Source organism: Plasmodium gonderi (genome assembly GCF_002157705.1).
Source record: "Plasmodium gonderi DNA, contig: Chr12, whole genome shotgun sequence".
Classification (NCBI taxonomy): domain Eukaryota; phylum Apicomplexa; class Aconoidasida; order Haemosporida; family Plasmodiidae; genus Plasmodium; species Plasmodium gonderi.
Window position 1 is genome coordinate 981401 of NW_021628937.1, and position 23129 is coordinate 1004529.

Here is a 23129-nt window from a genome sequence, read left to right on the forward strand (position 1 = left end):
AATGGTCTGAAGATGAAAAGAAAACTATAAGATCACTTGGTTAAAATTTATATTCCCTTCTGGGGGTATTAATCTCCCTAATTTATGTGATTGTGTTTTTTTTTTTTTTTTTTTTTTTCCGAAAATGGTTAAATTGCACGAATCGGTAGAAAACTTATAATGTTCAGGGGCACATCCTGCTGCTACTTCAATTATTCTTCATCTTAAAAAAGAATGCCTTTTTTTTTTTTTTATGACAATATGTTTTAAAAGGCTCGTTTAGTGATACGTTGTTACACCATTATTCCTCCTTCCATCTTCAATTGTTGAGCCCGTAAAACATCTATGTGAATTTTCACCTGCGTTTTTCCTTTTTTTTTTTTTTTTTTTTTTTTTTTTCTTACGTTTTCTATACTTTTTAATTAACTCTAAATTGTAAGATTTGAAAGTTTATTCATCCAGATGTATATATGCTACAATTGAACGTTAATAATGGAGATGGATCCATCTAAATAGTCATATAAATTATTGTCGCTTTCAATATGTATACTTTTGTGTGAAATTAGATGGCTTATGTATTTGTATATCTCCTATCCCTAAGGTTGTAATAAGAGAATTCTATTCCTTATAAGCAATATATTCAGTATGTGTATATGTATATATATATATATTAACACATGTGTACAGGTATCCACATCAGGCAGATTTTCTGAATGTGGAACCGTACGTAGATACAATTTATATATGTACAAATAAGCATATATAAGTAGAATTTTGTATATATGGGCATTTCCACCTCTATGATATGAATAGGGAATTGAACTGAAAGTACAGACAGTATGCATCCTTTTTTACACACTTGCAAGGTGTAATTTTTTTTTTTTTTTTTTTTTTGCAATAAAAAAAAGCAGAGCAACTTGGTAGGTGCAATTTTTTCATTTTCACACATTTCAATTTGAATAATTTTAACCTTTGGATTCGAGGAAGAAAAAATAGAATAATGAGTATTATGTTGTATGTTTAATTAATTTTTTTTTTTTTTTTTCGATTTCGTTAGTTCCAAATAAATGTTAAAAGTTTTAATTCAATAAAATTATTCGTTGGGTAATGTGGAAATGAGAAAGAAAAATGGAATGATAATTACACTAGTTGCTATTGCTTAGGCATTGATATATTCGTTTTTATGGGTTCATGGAATTGCTACTGTTCAAGTTCATGTGATTATTGTTTAAGGGATAGAGAGGTGTTACTGAGTTCCTCTAAGAACATATATATATATATATATATGTACGTACGTATATGCTCATGTGTACGCCTATGACTATACACACGTTTTGGGACTTAGCTGATTTAACATAGAAGATTGACAAAACATATATGTGCCAGTATTGTCAAAAACATGGAGCTAACAACAGAGCGAAAACAACATCTTTTATTGGAACATCACTTAGTGAATGAATAGCAGTACTCTGCTTTTGCTTAACACGCGGAGGCCACCATGCGCGTGTGCAAATGTGGATAAATGCACAAAGGCGTATAAATAAGGAAATAAATAAATAAATAAATAAATAAATAAATAAATAAATAAATAAATATATATATATATATATATGCACATTTACACACCAGTATGTACATTCGCATGCACATGCAATCACGCGCGCGTGAAACCATATAAATGTAGAAGCAATCACCTTGTGGAGTGAGTGCAATTTGTTGTTGTGCGTGTGTGCAGTGTAAATATAGTTATAAGCAGAAAAGTTAGTGCCTAATGAATTGTGAAAAAAAAAAAATAAAATAAAATAATAAAATAAAAAACATTCTTGTTTACACACAATTCAGTAATTTGCATTAGTGGAGTTATGGCACCTGTGTAAGTATGCATTTTTTGAATTCTTTATGCCCTATGAACTTGTTGCATATAGCTCATTTCCACTTTGTTAAGTAAGGATTTTTGTTTTTTTTCAAGACGACTTTACATTTTTGTGTATCTCAATATAGGCATATTACATATATGTCTGTATAGAAATTCGCGTACATATATATATATATATATATATATATACCTGACCGGTGGCAAATGTAAATACATATGAACTTATAAGTGTAACCCCACCATAAAATATCTGCAGACACACCACCTTGTGTTGTTTACACGATTTTTTTTTTTTTTATTTTTTCCTTTAAATCCAAGCGTATATTTGCATAAAAAAGCCTATTACATATGCATGTCAGCATTCTTCTGAATTAGTAGGTGTATGGCTGTGCAGGTGATTTTATATATGCATATGAGCATATACATGAACAACCTCAAAACACAGAAGCCACATAGGGATATTTTATAAGACCATGTGTTTTTATTCTTGCACCATTTGGTTTTACATTATTGTTATTTATTTTATCGTTTTTTTTATCTCATCTTATTTTTTTTAATTTTTTTACATGTGTACATAATTAAGATTTTTTTTTTTTTTTTTTTTTTTTTTTTTTTTTCTTTTCCTCCAAGCTTATCCCCTTTCCATTTCTCTACTCACAAAACTTTTGTACAATCACTTCATCAATTCATCACTAAATCAGTTCATAATTTTCTTTTTTTTTTTTTTTTTTTTTATGTTAACATTGGGATATATCTATTTTTACACCCATCCTCTGGTTTAATTTTTTTTTTTTTATTTTTTTTTTTTTTTTCCACATATGTACATAAAAAAGCCAATCGAAGGAAGAAGTAAAGGATACAATATTTTCCATCCATTTCAAATGAACTTTTTTTCCTTACACTTGAATCACTTAATAATTTACAACAAACAGGAATGTGTAGATATATTTGTATTGCCTCTGTTTTTCATGATATATGTATTTTTTTTTTTTTTTTTTTTTTTTTATATCTCTACATTTTTTATGCTTTTATGTGTTGCATCCATTTAAGCTTCCTTTTTATTACACCATTTACATAACAATATTATAAATATGCATACACATTTATACAGACACTACAGGGATACATATAGACACAAGATACTTTTATCCTTGTGCTCTGTGATACTAGTAGGTGTATGATATATACACAAAGTAAATGTTCATGCAATACATGTTTTTTCAAAAAGAAGGGATTATCTACATTCGCGCAGGTAATATTTGCCAATACTCTGAAATCTCATAATAGGTTTTGTTTGGCATATACAATGCACATAAAAAAATAAATAAATTTATAAAAACGTGTATACTAAACGTGTGGGCAAAAAGCAGAAAAGAACGCCAAAAAGAACGCGGAAAAAAAAAACGTCGAAAAGGAAACGGAAAGAAAGACAGAAAAGAAGGTAGGAAAAAAGGCAGAAAAAAGGCAAAAAAAAAAAAAAAAAAAAAAGATTATGTTTTGTTTTAATTTTTATACACCAATTTATTTTTGTATCCAAGAGAAATTTCCTTTAAGTCACCATAAACATTTTTTAACACTCACCTTTTAAGCCTTAATTTTTTTATGTTCCAATTTTATGCCTTTTTTTTTGTTTATTTTTTTTTCGAATTTTTTCGAGTTTTTTCCCATCACTTGCGCAAGTGACTTTTCACTTATTCGAGTTTTTGCTTTTCATTTGCGTGAGCATTTTTTTTTTTCATTTTTTCGAATTTTTGCATTTCACATTTTCAAACATATTTGCCTTTCATAATTGAGAACATATTTGCCTTTCATTATTGCGAGCTCACTTGCCTTTCATTTTAGGGACATATTACTTCTCCCCCTTTTTTGTGATCGCTTGCACTTTATCTTTTCTAAATTTTGCCCCGCATTTCTTCTCTCATTTCACTCAATTTTCACTTCTTTAATTAATCTATATGCTTAAAAAAAAAAAAAAAAATGAGTTTCGATTAATTTGCAATTCTTTGTTATAACGCATGGGTTTATTTTTATATAAAGACAAAAGAAGGAAATGCAGAAGTAGAGAGATTATTTGTAGTGAAAAGAGGGTCAACTGGGTTTGTCACTCTTTTGCATTCAAATCCATATATGAACATATTTTTATGAGCATTTTTATATTGTATATATATATGTACTTGTGTGTCTGCATATGTGTTAGACAAATATGTGTACGCTTTCTATTCTCTTATTCTCACGCTTTTCGAATTTTTTATCTGCCTCATAACGTGGGTGAATTTGAACATAAATATGGAATATATTAGGACAATATACACATTTTTATTTTTATATATTTATTTTTTTTTTTTTTTTACATTTCCGAAATGCAACATATTTTACTTTCTGTTGGAGATTAAAAAATTAATTTTTGTTTTTACATTTGAGCTTGATTTAAAAGGCTTTTTTTTTTTTTTTTTTTTTTTTTTTTTTTTATTTTTTTTTTTTTTTTATTTTTTTTTTTTTTTTTTTAATTAAAAAATTTTTTTTTTTTTTTTTTTTTTTTTTTTTTTTAATTTTTTTTTTTTTTTTTTTTTTTTTTTTTTTTTTGCAATTTTTATCATTATCTATATTGTTTGCTTTCTTATGTGTGTACCTATGTGCATAAGAAAAGTCCACGGTAATATAGATATATCCATATGTTCACGTCCTAGTGTATATAGCTATATTTTTGTACTTTTCTAACGCCCTTTATGCGTGAATAAATATCTTTGTTTTTATATGAATATCCATCCGTTTTTGTAGTTATACATGCACACATGTTACTACTTTGCATTTTGTATATAGCCCCATATCTTTATAATCCTATTCGTGTTTCCACCATTTTTTTTGGTGCTAATTAAATATACTTAGCCAGATATATATATAAATTTTCCACGTGTGTGCATGTACCACTAGCTCCACGGGAATATATATACATATATATTGCAGCCACTTCTATCTACCTGTATATAGCGCGTACGTTTATGAAAAAAGCACAAGTCATTTATAATTTTTTAAATGGTGTGAAAAAGCAGCAAGGTTTTGCTTTTAAATTCGGAATTTTTTACACCATCAGAGTGTTCATGTACATGCATATGTGCATCTACACATACTGCATGCACATATAGAATTCACTTATAGCATGCACATATAGAATTCACTTATAGTATGCACATATAAAATTCACTTATAGCATGCACATATAGAATTCACTTATAGCATGCACATATAGAATTCACTTATAGCATGCACATATAGAATTCACTTATAGTATGCACATATAGAATTCACTTATAGCATGCACATATAGAATTCACTTATAGCATGCACATATAGAATTCACTTATAGTATGCACATATAGAATTCACTTATAGCATGCAAAAATATAGCATTCACTTATAGCATGCACATATAAGTATGCATGTATACACATCGTAAGGTAAAGGTCAAATTGAAGAATCGCTACACATAGCTATATTTTACGCACACGATATGAATAAAATGCTTGCACATTTTTCCTATTCTTTTCTCATTTGTCAAATGTGGTTGCTTTAATGTTTTGTATATACATGCATATAACATATACATACAAAAATATAATATTTTTCTTCATTTTATTAAGACAAGAAATAGTTCTTCCCATTTTGTTATGCCTTTTTAAATATTGCAATTTGTGAAAATAGGAGAATGTGAATTTTTATTTTATAACCAGAAAAACAAAAACGAAGAAAAAAAAAAAAAAAAAAAAAAAAAAAGGGGGGGGGTGAGGTATCCAAAAAGGAGAATATAGATAGTTTTACATTTTTTGCACCTCGTAGGTTTATTCCGTTATTTCTATTTTTTTTTTTTTTTTTTCTCTCTCTCACTATTTCACTCATTTTTCCAGCAGTGCGCCATATATATATATATGTATATATTTTTGTTGCCCTATAGAGAAGTGCATATACATACACACATTACACATACCCCCTTCTGTATATATTCGCTTATTGAAATACAAGTTATTTTATTTTTTCTACATTCTTTTTCATCCTTTTTTCCGTTGTGGATACGTAAGAAGCTGAGGTGCATACCTAATACATGCATACAGAACGGAGGCACGTTTACACCTACATGCTGACACACAAATTGTGAAAAAAAAAAATTTTGTGGTTTATCGGGTGAAAAATAAACCAAAAAATGGGAATGTAAGCAGGGGGGGGGTGTAAGTGTAAGCAGACGTTTTAACGGACGTTTTAGTAGACGTTTTAGTAGACGTTTTAACGGACGCTTTAGGAGACATTTTAGGAGACGTTTTAGGAGACGTTTTAGGAGACGTTTTAGGAGACGTTTTAACGGACGCTTTAGGAGACGTTTTAGGAGACGTTTTAACGGACGCTTTAGGAGACTTTTTAACAGACACTTTGGCAGACTCTTTGGCAGACCCCGTAGCAGGAGTGTGAAAATCCGTTTATATGAAAGTATAGACTTGCGTGTAAACTTAAAGACACAAAGGAAGCATAAACGGTTATGTAAACATTTTTGTGAATAACAAATGTAAGGGAATAAGAAAAATGTAAACGAAAAATTACAATAATTTCACAAAAAGTGTCATAAAATGATTCACGATTCGAGTTCTAGCGAAATGAGTAGATTGCAAAATGAAATGATCCCAATTGACCCCATGAATAGAACAAGCAGTAAAATGAAACTGCACGTAGGGGAGGCAGACTTTAACAGCATCTATGTTGACATACTGAATATTCATGAAACACTTGTGAATCATATTCAATCAATAGTCATTCATGTTTACAACATGTTTGAAAGATCATTATATTCATCCAGTAATGACAACTCGTGTGAAAAACTGAACATAGAAGATCATAACAGTAGTAACAGTAAATGTGTAAACATGAGAATTCTTGAAGAACGAGAAACAACAAGTGCTGTAGATTCTAAAACTGCAAAAGAATTTGCAGAAATACAAACAGAACCTTGTGCATATGTAGATAAAAACCAATATGTAAAAATTGAGCCTGCAAGGGGGGAAAGTTGCAGAAGCGAATATTTCATTGCAGAACCTGAATATTTCACTGCAGAACCTGAATATTTCATTGCAGAAAACGAAAGTATAATAAATGATGAAAAGGAAAAATTATGGAAGAATATGAACGAAGTGGTGAGTGGCAGAAGGCAGCATAGTAAATGTAGCAACGTGAGAAATGTACACATGTCAGGAGAAGAAGTAGGAGTAGGAGAAAAAGGGTTAGATGAAGTAGAAGACCAAGTAGGAGAAGAAACAACGCCGCTTGATCATGCAAAAGAATGCAGTAAAAATAAGGCACGCATGAACAAAGTTGGAAATTATGATGCACCAGTAGAAGTTCTGATTAATCAAATTTGTAGAAAGGAGAGGACAAGTGAAATTATAAATGAAAATAATAAAGGAGATATGGGAAAAAGAAGCGTGGATAGTAACAAAAATATACAAGATATAATTACTGAAAATAAATTAAACCTAAGAAAACATATTGTCCTTTTAGAACTAATGAAATATGTGATTTTGCAAGCGAATAATATACAGAATGATCTGTATAAAGATACAGTTATGACCCCTCAGATGGTAGGTAATAATGACATTCATAAATTAAGAAGAAATATGGAATATTTTAAAATAAATTTGAATCATGATGAAAGCATTTGTAAGTACTACAACTTTTGTAATGTGAATTTTCAAAGTATTAAAATTAAGTACATAAATATTATAAGTTATTATATGCATCTGCTTTCTCCATTTAACAAGTTCTACGATGAAAATTGTGAACTTTCTAGAATCAAATATGAATATGTAGACACATATGGGGAGGAATATTCACCGAACCCCTCAGATGATCAAACGGATCTAACAATAGTAAGAAAAAGGTTAAATGAAATTGTACTCAATTATGACTATATCGTAGAAGACATTTTAAAAAATAATAACATCTATGGATTTCCACAAAATTATCTGTACAACTTGAAAGATAAAATTCTGCAAGGGGAATTTCCACAGGAAAAAATCTCAAATGAAAGATATTTAAAAGATGAAGATAATTTCAGAAAGTCCGTATTGCCTCATTTTAGTAGCCATTCAGTGAGGAGTACATATAATCCACAAAATGGGTATTCAGCTTATTCCTCAAGTTGGAACAAATTGGATATTCTTCCATGTGGAGATGGCAGAAGTGGTGGAGGTGGTAGAAGTGGTGGAGATGGCAGAGACGATGGGTTTTTAATCATGCATAACCCCAACACATACAACTCCCAAGACATGAAGGACTCACATGAAGGAGTGAACGGAGATATTCTGCATAGCATAAACCCATTGAATAATAAGAATGAGGAGAGAGTAATTCATATTTTTAGTCACACGGATGAAAGTAGAAACGATGTAGTTAGAAGAATTAATGATAAGAAGAACAATTTTGTGACTATGAAGTGTGCTTACATAAATGGAGAAGATAGACACCACATTAAAAAAAAACTTAATGAAAATCTGAACAGTTATTCGAATATTCTACCTGAAGACATGCTAAGATTGAAAAATTCTTGCAATAATAATAAAGTTAATGTAAACAGTTCTGTACACTTGAGTTCATCAAATATGAGTTACACAGAGTCAACTGATATGGAGCAAGTAAGAAGAGGGAATTTTTTCGCAAACGAAAATTTAAAGGAAAATAAAGAGAAAATAAATAAAACAATTTGTGGTGATAATATGGTGAGCTATGATCAATTTGGTGCATCATCTCCTTTGTATAGAGAAGAAAATAATTTCTCTCAGTTTGATAAATATATACAAAATGGAAATTATCAATATTCACAAAATTATAATAATGTGCTTCTTGGGGGAAAGCAAAAGTTGAATACATATAACAATAATTTTGAAAATGTCCTAAAATTGAATGAAAAAAGAAAAGAAAAGAATTTTTTTGGAGGATCAAAAATTATTACCTGTTACACGGGACAAAATTGTCTGAGAAGCACAAATGATGATCACATGATTGTTGAAGGAGGTAATTACAGTAAAATAGGAGGAGCATCAGCAGGGACAGAAGCAGGGTCAGGAGATGGATATCGAGATAGATATCGTCAAGCCCACTTTGACCACTTTGATGTTCAGATGACAGATGTAAATGATAGGAACCGTTCCTGTCGTTTATCACCAATAAGAAATATGACAAATGCAAGACAAAATAAAAATTGCAATCTTTCCTTTTACCCTCAAACGAATACAAAAAATGGAACCAAACTGATAATTTTCAACGGAACAGAACCAGGAGAAACAGATGCAAAGCTAATCACTTCTACAGATACAGACGAAGCAAAAAATATTCATAAAATTGAAGGGCACCCAACTGGAAAGTCTCAGAGTGGAAACAGGAATGGACATAGTAACACTGGTGATGATGCGTTTTGCCCAACTGGAGAAGTGGAACAGGGAGAAGTAGAACAGGGAGGAGTAGAACAGGGAGAAGTAGAACAGAGAGAAGTGGAAGAAGAAGGAGCATCAGGAACAGATGCTGGCAAGACATACTCCTTAAGCATAGTTAATAAATATGATAATAATCACAACACAAACGATAAGCACTTCTTCAGTGCAACACCTAATTATGAGATTGGTGAAAACTGGGGAAGCACACCACAAGGTGTTAATAATGCCGGTGTATATATCCAGAGTTTGGATATCAAAAATGATAATAATTACAAAAGATATATATTAAAAAATACCACATATAAAGCATACTTGAATAATGAGTTCAAAAAAACTGGAAGCAGAGATGGTGTTTTTTTAAACACAACTGATTGCTCTCTAATGAGGAAAATGCGAACAAGTTCGTTTGTTGAATCATACAAAAAGAGTCAATCAGTTTTGAATTCTCAATTCTATCATAATATTGCTAGAAGCAACAGTCTTAACAGTAACGATAGCCCATGTTCCAGCTGGGTTCAATCACTCCGTGTTGGAGAAAATTCCATTTTTCCAGAAGTTGGTATTCCAGTTCAGGTTGTGAAAAGTGTTAATAATGGGTTTATTGGCCGTGGTACAAATTTGAGTAGTGAAAGTGGAAGAAGTGGTAAAAGTGGAAGAAGTGGTGAAAGTGGAAGAAGTGAAGGAAGTGGAAGAAGTGAAGGAAGTGGAAAAAGTGAAGGAAGTGGAAAAAGTGGAGAACGTAACAATAACTACACGAATGGAACGGGTAGCAATAACAGGGGTCATAGTGGAAACTATGGAAGCAACCTAAAGAACGACTGTGGCACGAATGATAATGATGAGGATGATGAGAATAGAGAAGATAGAAACAAAGGGAAAAATAACTATTATAAAGACAAAGAAGATGAAGACCGTGAGGATGAAGGAAATCAAAAGAGCAGTGAGTATGCCAATAATGTCATTCAGAACCAATTTCAAAGTGGGATGGTAGAAAAACAGGAAAAAAATAACTTTAAAGTGAATAGTATGCATGAGAATAGTATGCATGAGAATAGTATGCATGAGAATAATATGCATGGGAATAATATGCATGGGAATAATGTGCATGAGAATAATATGCATGAGAACAATATGCATGAGTCCATCGAACAATTCGGAGCTACTGAAAATGACACTCGAAGTGATATTGATAAGGAATATACACATCCATCAAATATTGACGAAAAGGTCGAAGCTCTTTTGGAAGATCGTCCACAGACAGAACCCAGAAAGAATGGAGAGATGTGTGAAACTGGTACATCTAATTCTGGTGGAGATAGGAGCATTGGCTTAAGTAATAATTTGTATCAAATGAACCTTCCTACCACCACAGTCAATGCTAGCAGCAGACGAAAGGTGAACTGTGCAGGAATAGTGACTAGCCAATCTAACATGGAAAATGTGGCAAATATGGACAATATGGAAAATATGAATAATATGGAAAATATGAATAATATGGAAAATATGAACAATATGGCAAATATGAACAATATGACAAACATGAACAATATGACAAACATGAACAATATGACAAACATGAACAATATGACAAACATGAACAATATGACAAACATGAACAATATGACAAACATGAACAATATGACAAACATGAACAATATGAGCAATTTCATAAATTTTAACAATCAGTTTAATTTCTCGAACATAGGAAACGATGGAAACCCTGGAACCTTCGTAGATCCCACAAACTACAATACATATCGGAGCTATGGAAATTTGGAAAACTTTGGAAATTTTGAAAATTATGGAAATTGTGGCAACTATGGAAACCATGGCAACTGTGACTATGTTAGTTATGAAAATTGTGATTATGGCAATTATGAAAATTATGGCAATTACGACAATCGTGGGAGCTATGGTAGCTATGGCAATTACGACAGTCGGGGAAATTATGACAACTATGGCAACCTTTGCAACATCTATAACAACAGTAACAACGTGGAAGAGGAACGTTTTCACTCGAACGAGTGCGCGTCGAATCAAAGGAAAGGGAATAGGGATGTGATGACTAACGATATTACTCACGCTGACAGGGAATCGTCTGAAATGCCAAGTAAGAGTATATCATCCGAGGAATTGAAAGTACGCGTGGGTGTAGAAAAACACACGGGTTCAACTAGCCAAATTAGTGCAAACAATAATATTTACGTCGAAAATCACGTTGGTTCAGCTAGCCAGATTAGTGGAAACAATAATATGTACGTGGAAAACCACGTTGGTTCAGCTAGCCAAATTAGTGGAAACAATAATATGTACGTTGGAAATCACAGAAATGATCTAGTAAAGAGCGAAATGGAGAATCCACACACAGAGGCACCAAGTAATAATACTCGTGAACAAAGTCTACTGAATTGCAAAACGAACATGATAACCATGTGCGATAAGAGCGAAAATATGGAACATGATTTGCTTAGTTTTGCTAATAATGCATATGTAGATATTCATAAAATAATACAGAATGATGATTCATTAAAAAATGAATTAACAGATTTGGAAGAATCATTACAACTCGCGACGACATCGAGTAAGGATAACAAAAATAGTAAACAGAAATATAACGAGAACGAATTAGAGATTTTAATGATGTATGACAACTGTAAGAACATGCTAAACTCGTGCAGCATGTTACGAAACAAAGAATTAAAAAACACGGATGCAGATGAATACTTGATGAATGAAAATTGCATACCCCCCAATGTCTTGAGGAGCAATGAAATGATAAGCGACAGCCTCAATGCAGACATTGAAAAAATCATTGACATAATGAGTACAAGTAATGTCAAAAACGGAAAAAAAAAAAAAAAAAAAAAAAAAAAAAAAAAAAAAAAAAAAAAGAGCCACCTCAATCAGAACCTCAATCTCAGTCACAAACAAAGTGGCGTACAAGCACCATCGAGAGAGAGAGAACGCGAAAACTATAGATGTTGCAGCACATCTATAAAAGTAGATAGACGCCCATCCTTTTTTACATTACACAAAAAAAAAAAAAAAAAAAAAAAAAAAAAATGGCAAACATTTTGATAACTACATTCCACTTTAATACACCTCTCTCCTTTTTTCTCACAAAAAAGACATGCAGACAAAGACCAAAGATAAAAAAAGGAAATTGAGTTCCATAAGTTGTACAAAGAACGATAAGATGTTAGCTAAAGATTCAGGGAACATTGAAAACACATTGGAAAAATCCTATTCTAAAAAAATGCCAAAATATACATCTTTAGATAAAAGAAAAATATACCAAAAGATGGACATAAGAACATTAAATAAAAATGTGCAAAAAAATAAGGAAGTATGCAAAAACTGCTACATTCACTATGACAATAGCAAATCAAGTTATATACTAACGTTTATAAACAGAAAACAGAAAAAACAAAGAAAACTTTTCCCTGTAAAACCTAATGAAAAAGATGAAGCTTATATTACTCAAATTATGAACTACATAGACAAGTTAAAGGATCAGGAAAAAATTTTTGGAATTAGCAAGAACGACGAGATGGCAGCTCCGGAGGGAAGAGACAACAATAGAAAAGGAGGAGGAGGGCGGGGTGGTTCTACTGCCCTTGGAGAATTTTCTTTTGATAAGAATGAAAAGGTTGTTGTAACCCAAATGGCGAATAATATGAAGAATCCGTTAGATGGCAAGGGGAAGAAGCCTATGTGTGACAATGGCAACAACAACAGTGGGAACTGCAGCAGTGGGAAATGCAACAAAGATCAAGTGATGCAGAAAAAGAACATGTCGAAGGATTCGTACACAGATAGGAATTTATCGACAAAAAAGGAAATGTGTACATCTAACTTGAACCTGTTAAATAAAAAGATGAACACATTTTTAAGTGGCATAAACGATCAGATGTATATACAACCAAACATGAATTACATTTCAGATCCTCATCCTCATATACAAATGATGCGAAACATCAATAATAATAGAAATGGAACAAAAAACCCTATGAACATATATGAAGATATTAATAATATTCCTCCCACTGTTGATTTTATGCATTTTAACAATATGAACGATGGATATTCATTTGAAAATTTTCATTTAATGAACCCACGCACAAGCAACGCTCAAAATTTAGATCTCTACTTTAAAAACAATTCAAAAAAAGAGGAGCTGTCCAAAAAAAAATATATGAATGAACAATACAACGGGGAAAGAAATACCACCATTGATAGGATGAATAACAATGTGAGAAATGACATGAATAGCAATAACAGAAGTTGTCTAAACACAAGATCTAGTATTAACAAGATTGTAAACATACATTCCAACCAACGATCAAGTAGACGAATAAATTTGAATACAAATAACACTACGCATACCTCCAACTTGTATGAAAATGCAATGATGAATCAAAACGTGAAAAATATTTTGCATGCTTGTGGAAATAACCAAACAGTGAACCCACAGAAGAAGGTTTTTGGTAGTACTAGTGGTAGTGGAAGTGGTAGTACTCCTCCTATTAACACAAACGATGAGTTTGGTTCAATGAATATTTTTAGCAATACAAATTTTTCCATTTATCACAATAATATGCCAACCAGTTGTGAAAATGAAATAATAAATAAGCACAATTCACTAGTGAATGATTATGCAGAAAGCATGCTAGATGAATCGAACCGAGACACGATGGTTGATATGGAAAGAACCACTGCTGGAACTTCAACTATGTAGCACAATTGACGAAAAAAAGCTATATGTCTAGATATGCACAGGAGGAGGGGGTCTGAAGGACTCATAGAAAACATCATTTTGTATGCGTAAAAATAGAACACCATATGACGCACATATATTTTTACGCCATTTAAACTGTACCGAAATGTAAGACATCAATTGATAAGTTCAAAAGGTACATGGATATAGCATATAAAACAAAAAGTATACGGAAAAGCTAGAGGAGCTAGAAAAGCAGAAATGAGCAAGCTAAACGAGCAAGCCATTGCGTTTAGAAACTTGAACAGTCTTCCAAAAACTGATAACACATATGTAGCCCATATACCCATAAAGTTAATGCAACATGTGAAATTGCCAATTATCCATTTGGTTACATCATTATATAATTTTGGTAAAAAAAAAAAGGAAAAAAAAGACACAAACAGGAGGCAGCAGAATTGTACTTTACTATATATATATATATATATATGTATAAACATATATAGGCACACACATATACGTTTCGTTTGAATTTTTGATTTTTATGATTTGTAAACGTACGCGCGTATGCATACGCATGTACTCATATATGTACGGCAAAGCAACGAGAGAAAAATGAAAAACTGAAAAGAAAAAAAAAAAAAAAAAAAAAAAAAAATATATCATCACATAGATTGTGTTCCTTGCCCAAGGTTGTTGTGACGAATAAACGGATAAAAATTAGAACACATACGTTTGTGCGTGCATTTTTGCATATTTTTGCACATTTTTGCACATTTCTGCACAATTTTGCACTTGTTTGCGTACGTAAAATGCCGTTTTTCACGTTCTACAAAGGGAGAGGGTGCATACTTGTATGTATATACATGAACGCATGCACACATACATACGTGCGAACGTAGATACATATACACGGACGTGCATGTATATATTTTTTTTCCTATCCCTATATGAACAGGTACCATTATGTATTTATATCAGCATACACACATACGTGTTCTATTGTATGTACGTGTGTGTATGTCCATTTTTGATAGCTCTAAATTTTCGATCTACATACAACAAACTTGTTAACTTTATTCTGTATCGTCATATTTGTATTGTGCCAACATAGAGTATAAACTTCCTTTTTTTTTTTTTTTTTTTTTGTACATATATATATATATCCAACGCGGCAAAGAGGAAAACATGATAATATATCTCTTAACTTTTGAAACTTCCAAAATGATAGATCTCTCCTTTTCGATTCCTAAGCATTCTCTGAACTTTGAAATCACTTTTTTTTCCTTTTTTAGAACCATATATATGTATATATATATATATATTATACTGTCTCATGGAGGCATGGGGTGATAGATATATTCTAATAGTTTATGTACATTCATATTTTACATTTCCCATGTGAAGGTTAACGAACGCAGAGTAATTTTCCTTATGGTACATCTTCATATTCCTCATCACTCATGCTCAGCACATGACATGTGTAATTTTGATTACCTTTTCTTATTTTTGCAAATGGATTTGTTTCCCTATTTTTAGCTGAAACTGTAGGATCCATTGAACATGCGACAATCTGCTCGTCCACCTTGTTAGTGACATCCACCTTGTTAGTGGCATCCACCTTGCTCATGTTCCCTTGAACGAAAAATAACTTCCTCAAGTCGTTTATGTAATTTAAATTTTTCCTTTCTTTATGAACCAAATAATTGTGAATATTACTCGTATTAATATCACTTGCTTTTTTAAGTTCTCTCATATTTTTGTAATCGTTTTCTCGTTCATTTAGATAATCATTAAATTCTTTGATTTTCAAATGATCTTTGTTTTCCGTTATTTTCATTTTCACCAAATCGATATCGATGTTAATGTCTCCTGAATGAACGAGGGGAAGCATACAGAATTGATGGAAAAAAAAAAAAAAAAAAAAACATGAACATGAAAACAAGGGATGAATAATCGATCTTTTTAGAGGTCTTCATGGAGTACATGTTTATAAGATGCCATAACATTCCTCTATACAAAAAATGAGTAAGAGTACATACATACAAAAAAAAAAAAAAAAAAAGTGGTAGTAGATAAATGTCTCATTACCAAATTTTTTCCCGAAAATTTCATAATATTTGTTTATAATTTCATTTTTTATTTCATCATCATAGTTGGAGAAGTGAACATCTGAATTGTTGAACTCCCTTTTAATGTCATCTTCAAACCAATCAATACTATCATCTATTATTTTTGTGTGTTCTTCGTTGGCTGAATTTTTTAGCATTTTGTCCCTCAGGTTGAATGCTGTAAGGGCAAGGGTAATGAATCGTATGGTGTCATTTCCGTGGGAGGGAACAGAGCAGAACCGATTGTCACACAATTCAGAAAGAAAGGAAATAAACAGACATGTTGAAGAATGAACATCAGATGAACATACATATTGTATATCCTCTCCCATTTGGGAAAAATATATTCATAATATTACCTTTTTGCAGAGCGACATTACTGGAGTCGAAATAATTTTTGAAGAGAAAGGGATCTGATTTTTTGATCGCTTCATCGATTTTCTTATGTGCATTATCACAGTTATTCGCAGGAAGAAACAGGTTGCTGATCAATGTAGCGTTGTATAATTGATTTCCACAAAAAATGCATTGTCTGTATTTTATTTTAGTACAGTAAATTTTTCCACATATTAAACAATTGGCATATACTTGATGGTTTCTTCCGTTACACATGCAAATTTGTGTGCTCTTTTTTTTTTTTTTTTTTTTTTTTTTTTCTTTTTCCTCCATGTGGTTATCATTCGATTCATCAAGTTTAGCGTCATCACATTCTATGAACTCTATCACACTTTTTAATGAATACAAATTTTCTTTTACGTTGAAGAATGAAAAATAGTCATTCTCCCTTTTCTCCCTTTCTTGGCCATTTTTGAATTGAACAGATTTGTCCCTATTGGAGATTTCAGCGTGATGTGGTTCTTTTATGCCCCCCAACTCTTTCGATTTTTCGCTTTCTAAACTTTTCTCGTATGGCAGGTTTACATTCGGTGAGTTGTTAAATCCTCCATTGTACTTTTTTCCGTTAACATTTGTGTGTATCTTTTTTTGCTCTGTTTCCTTTGTGCACGTTATCATTTCACCTAGGACGAGGTCCCTATCACGCGTGGAAATATCCATGGTGATTTTTTTTGACCGAGCTTCCAGTTTTTCTCTCTCCCTGTTATTTCCTCCCGTTTGTTTCTCCCAAGTTTCCAGACATGCTGGATTTAGAGGGTCGCCCACAAATTTTTCCTTATATGGCATGACACCATCCCCCACCTTCTTCTTGGATTTTTCATCTTCTCTTTTAAAGACTTGCTCAAAGTAGCTGTTTATGCTTCTTCCTTTAAAATCATTCCGACTGAGATTGTTCCCAGGTGTATAGTCCTCATCTATGTGTTTCACATGAGGGTGCCTTGCATTTGTTTTTTCGCTTGCGCTTTTTTTTTCGCTTGCATTTGTTTTTTTGCTTGCATTTGTTTTTTTGCTTGCATTTGTTTTTTTGCTTGCACTTGCTTTTTCGTCTGCATTTGCTTGTCCGCTTGCACTTGCTCTTGCGTTTCCATTTCCGCTTAAGTCTCCACTTCCGATCCCGTTGATGCGTGTTGTTTGGCCAATTGGGTGATCCTGCGGTGATGATATGAACTTGTTTTTGTCGTCTACCAAATCTTGTGTAAATTTCTGAACAGAGTTAAGGGTGCACTTTACATTTTTACTATTTTCATAAAATGATTCATTGATGAGATATATAGATCCGTATAGATCATATGACTTACAGTTGAGTATGGATTTAATGTAACTTAAATCTAATTCTTCATTTTTTAAATTGAAAAATTTTATTATTTTTCTTCTCAAATGGTTTGCATATTTGTCCTTATCATCCATTATTTTGTGTTTACTTTACAGCATTCTTTCGTTTCTCGACAGGAGCATATTTTTTTTTTTTTTTTTTTTCCCCTTCCTTGTGACAGATTTTCTTTCCTTTACATTCAAAACATTTCTGTGCTTACATGCTGTTCGGTTAACATTTATGCTTGCCCTGCTTTTCTGGATAAATAAACAAACACAAACATTCTTGTATATATGCATTCATATATGTACATATATACATGTATACATAGATAAATATATATTTATACAATTTCACCTGTGATTGATCAGAAGGAACGCACCCATTTGAAGAAACTAATTAAGAAGAAAAAAAAAAAAAAAAAAAAAATCGGTATATAAATAATAGGACGCGTGAATACATGATATTCTTTGTAAATTTTGTTATACCTCACCATGTGGCACTATTTCTTTTCGTTCTTATCTGTTACTCTTTTTTGTTCTAACTCTTCTTGCTGACACGTGAGAATGTAAAAAAAAAAAAAAAATAAGATGATAAAACAACAAAACGAGGGACCACAGAAATGGTGCACTAAATTGACCTCCGTAGAGAAAAACAAAAAAAAAAAAAAAAAAAAAAAAAAAAAAAAAAAAAAAAAAAAAAAAAAAAAAAAAAAAAAAAAAAAAAAAAATAACAAAAGAATTTTAATATTTATATTTGGATTTCATGAAAAAAAAAACAAAATTTTTTTTTTTTTTTTTTTTTTTTTTTTTGACAGTATTTTCATTTTTCAAATTTGTTTCTCGACAAATAAAAGTTCAAAATATGCAGCAATTGCACAAATGGTCATCACCGGAGTGGTGGAAATAAATTCGGGGAACTAAACAGAGGGAGAAAAAAAAAAAATTGGAAACGAAATAGGGTAGCAAATAACGTGAGTGGAAAACAAAGTATTGGTTGGAAGAGGAAAAATAAGACAAATACGTATGTGTATGTGGCTTCGTGTGAGGAAAGTTTTACGTGGTGTTAAATATCGTAACGTGGGAAAAGCTTGATGTGCACGATCGCGTACACATGGTTGTAAGTACGTGTGTGTATGAGGAGGTCGAATTTGCTCATTGTGGCAACGAATATGGATGTACAGATGGCTATGAAATCAAGTCCTGAGGAGAATGGAAAACCATCCACTGAAACTCTTTTTCTTGGTATTAATGCACAAACTATTTTTGAGATTGGTAAGAGAATTCAAAATAAATATATTTCTGTCACTATTTTTCTGTTCATTAAGGTATGTTAGTATGCACCTTTCGTAATTGTGCAGCAGGTACCTAAATTCTAGAAAATGTAGATTGACCAGTTCATTGTCGTTTTTCCTTTTGGTGAGTATTTTTTCCATAGAATTAATTTTTTTGGTAAGCTGACGAAATTTTTCATTAGTATCTGCATTTGCATGAAATATATCTTTTGCTAAATATAAAGTTTCTTTAATTTTTTCTTCTGCCAGATGATTATTACTAAATGAGAGAAGCAATAAAACATCATTTTTTTCCAAATGTTCATACATTTTTTCAATATTTGCACTTAACCTTTTTACAATTTCACTTGCTTCAACTCTTGTTGGAACTTGAAACAATTCATCATTGTCTTCTACTTTAAAATTCTCCTTATTTGAATGTTGTATGCATTTATAAATTTTCCGATTGCATAAATTTTCATACTCTCTTAATATGAGTAAGTAATTTTTTATTTTATTTTTATTTCTGATATTCGTAATTAAATTTTCAACACATTCTTCATCATTTTCACATGCACAATAAAAGCAGTTTTTGAGAAAATGTTTGGGCAACTTTTCCTCAATAAATTCATTCTTCGCATCATAAATGCAAAGGTTCTTCTCGTACTTGTAGCATATATCTTCGTCATGAATTATATTTCCTTTCATGTTTGAGAAATTCTCTGGGTTTAAGAAGATGGGTAGCGGTTGGTATAAGTGGTTAGGTTCGGTCGCATCGAATTCGCTTAACTGCAGGGATATACAGAAAAAAAAAAGAGGAATGGAAAATGTGTTGCACAAAAAATTTGGGAGAAGCAAAACAAATTGGGGAAAAATGTGATACAAGTAGGAGTATGCAAAATGAAACATAAGAGATATGGACGACATAAGTGGAAAAAGCCTCCAAAAAAAAAAAAAAAAAAAAAAAAAAAAAATCACAGTGAGCAAAAAAGCGTGTACCTTTTTCAATGCCAAAAACATGCTTATCTTAGCGTCATCAATAGAATTGTGGCCATTGTCTCGCTCCATAGTAATGTTCAGATGACGTTGCGCGAGGTTAAATAGTGAAGGTTTTAAAAAGTAGTATGGAGAATTTGAATATATAACTGATGTATCAATGACATGAGGATGATTTATTTTGAGTGCATGTAAATCATTTTCAAGTGAGTGACCAATTAAAATGGATTTATTATTTAAAAATTTTTTTAAATATTCTTGCACATCTTTTAATTTTGTATGTACATTTTCGAGAGTGCTTTCACTTATTCCTGAATATAATGTTAAATAATTTGTGATTTCATTATCTGGCACAACATATGAATCATATACAATATTCATATATGCATCTACTACTGTAATTTTTGTTAACTCTCTTCGTTTATTTGTTGTTTCACACATTTCACAATCAATGCTGTATATATTGTCTAGGTTGAATTCTACTTGTACTTCCTTTCTCTCAATGTTTTGTTTTAAGTAACTGTGTCCATTTAACCTGTTTTGTTTATTTACTTCGTTTTCATTCCCACTTTTACACTGTTGGAAATTTTTTTCTTCGTCATCATTTCCACTTTCTGAACCCTCAGGTTTTGCTTCATGATGATCATAAGTGTCACCTGCTAAACTGGTCATTTCATTTTCTTTTGGATTTTCTAAAATAGTACAATTGTCCTCCTTATTTCCATTCTCATTCGTCTCCCTAGCGTCCCTTTTATCATTTTGGATTTCTGTTTCATCTGAAGCATACTGCGACTCATTTTTTACTTTTAACTTTTGATAACATAGTGGGATAAGCTTTCCTTTATTCGATGCTTTAATCAGTTTCTCCAGCACGTGTGCATACATCGTTATGTGTTCTTCTGTAAAGATATTTTTCCCTTCTTCAACAGTTTCTTCATTGTGAAGACTTTCCACATGGTGAAGATTTTCCACATGGTGAAGATTTTCCACATGGTGATGATTTTCCACATGGTGAAGATTTTCCACTTTATCACAATTAACAAGTTTCCTGTCAGTCTCCTTCAGGATTTGTCCATTCTGTTTCGATGCAGTAAGAGCAGAATCCATGAGAGACACATCTTCCTGGCTCAAATGGGTTAACTCATTTTGAATCATATTCTGATTGCAATTGACAACGGTGGTTGAATTCATAGTTTTGTTTAAGTAATCACGTAAGTTGTTTATTTTCTTATCCCATTTAACATATGGAATGTGTTCAAAATTGATATAATCCTCAGAGTCCTCATTGGGGTATCTATTCAATAGCATTTGTTCATTGTTGAGTAAATATTTTTCAATGTTAAATATTTTACTGGAGTAATTTTTATTATATATACTATTATTTTTCAAAATAGATACACTTAATGTTTTTAAAATTAAATTGCTATAAATATTTTTTATACAATTTTCTGTATGAATTTTTCGAAAATTATTATTTCTCTGCAGTTTTGTAAATACACCATTTGATGAAACATCTTTTATAAACCAACTGGGTAAATTTGGAACAATAACAACAATTAAATTATTTACATATTCATTATTTCTTATGACGAACAGATCATTTTTATATATGCTTTTCTCAATTCTCAGATTAATAATAAAATTATGAATATCTTTTAGGTATATATTTTTATTCCCGTAAAAAAATATGTGTAAGTTTTTATTCACTTCATTTTGCCCTTGAGTTTTCTTCTCTAATTTTTTCCTCTTTGCATTTCTAGACCTATTACCATTCGTCACATTATTTCCATTTAAGGAAACCCTCGGTTGGTTCTTTCGTTTGTGCTTCATCTGTGTGGAACTTGCAGTAGTGGGTCTCGTGGTGATAGAGGCAGTTGTGATGGGAGTGACAGTTGTGATGGGAGTGACAGTTGTGATGGGAGTGACAGTTGTGATGGGAGTGACAGTTGTGATGGGAGTGACAGTTGTGATGGGAGTGACAGTTGTGATGGGAGTGACAGTTGTGATGGGAGTGACAGTTGTGATGGGAGTGACAGTTGTGATGGGAGTGACAGTTGTGATGGGAGTGACAGTTGTGATGGGAGTGACAGTTGTGATGGGAGTGACAGTTGTGATGAAGGAGACAGTTATGATGGATGTGACAGTTGTGATGGGAGTGACAGTTGTGGCAGCAGAGATGTAACGGATGTGCTCCTAAATGATCAGCTTCTCTTCTCCTCAGTTTTTTTGGTTTTTTTTTTTTTTTTTTTTACCTTTTCATTTACACCAAAAAAAAGAAAAAAAAAAAAAAAAAAATCAACGTTTTGCTTCACCCCTATTTCTCTTTCAGAATAATTTTATGTATACATATGCACTTTACATGTGCATACATCTTTATACCTCCCTAGATTTGCTGACCCATTCTCACTTGTTTCCACATGTACATGCGTGAGTCAGTTACATGGGTGGACACATTAACATACCTGCATACGTATGCGTTTGTTTTTGCATGCGAAGTGTTTTAATAGCTCCTGAAAAAAAAAACTTCCATAGCAATGAAACGTGCGAAAAAAAAAGCCCTACTTCAGCATTTACAGAAAAATTTCAGTTTTGAATGGAAATTAAAATTGTGATTAGAATGTGATTAAGCTGTGATTAAACTTCGATTAAGCTGTGATTAAACTTCGATCAAACTTCGATTAAACTGTGATTAAACTTCGATCAAACTTCGATTAAACTGTGATTTAACTTCGATTAAATTGTGATTAAAGTTCGATTAAGTTGTGATTAAAATTAAGACTAAAATGTAAATCTCTGGGGAAAAGGGTGCTTTCTTCAATTATGTGATGGCAGCCCTTTGCAAAATTGTTTCTTTTTTTTTTTTTTTTTTTTTTTTTTTTTCTCTTATTTGTTCCTTATTTTGTATATGCAAAAATTTAATTTACAGTTCATTTTCGAAGGAACAAGTTTAAAATATGAAAAAAAAATAAAATAAAATAAAATAATAAATAAAATAACAGT

General features: G+C 31.6%; 3 protein-coding genes across 3 annotated transcripts; 1 reads left to right on the top strand and 2 right to left on the bottom strand.

Moving 5' to 3' along the window:
• Window positions 1-6468: 6468 nt before the first annotated feature.
• PGO_121900 (hypothetical protein) lies at window positions 6469-14062 on the top strand (the record flags this gene model as incomplete). Its single annotated transcript, XM_028688981.1, has 2 exons — window positions 6469-12154; window positions 12453-14062. 2 exons carry the CDS (start codon window positions 6469-6471, stop codon window positions 14060-14062), a joined length of 7296 nt encoding a protein of 2431 aa, XP_028544782.1.
• Window positions 14063-15473: 1411 nt separating this feature from the next.
• PGO_121910 (hypothetical protein, conserved) lies at window positions 15474-17955 on the bottom strand (the record flags this gene model as incomplete). The annotated part of the gene is made up of 3 exons (XM_028688982.1): window positions 15474-15913; window positions 16133-16330; window positions 16512-17955. The coding sequence occupies 3 exons, from the start codon at window positions 17953-17955 to the stop codon at window positions 15474-15476; spliced, it is 2082 nt and encodes a 693-aa protein (XP_028544783.1).
• Window positions 17956-19055: 1100 nt separating this feature from the next.
• PGO_121920 (exonuclease) lies at window positions 19056-21959 on the bottom strand (the record flags this gene model as incomplete). Its single annotated transcript, XM_028688983.1, has 2 exons — window positions 19056-19922; window positions 20133-21959. The coding sequence occupies 2 exons, from the start codon at window positions 21957-21959 to the stop codon at window positions 19056-19058; spliced, it is 2694 nt and encodes an 897-aa protein (XP_028544784.1).
• Between the last annotated feature and the right edge of the window lie 1170 nt (window positions 21960-23129).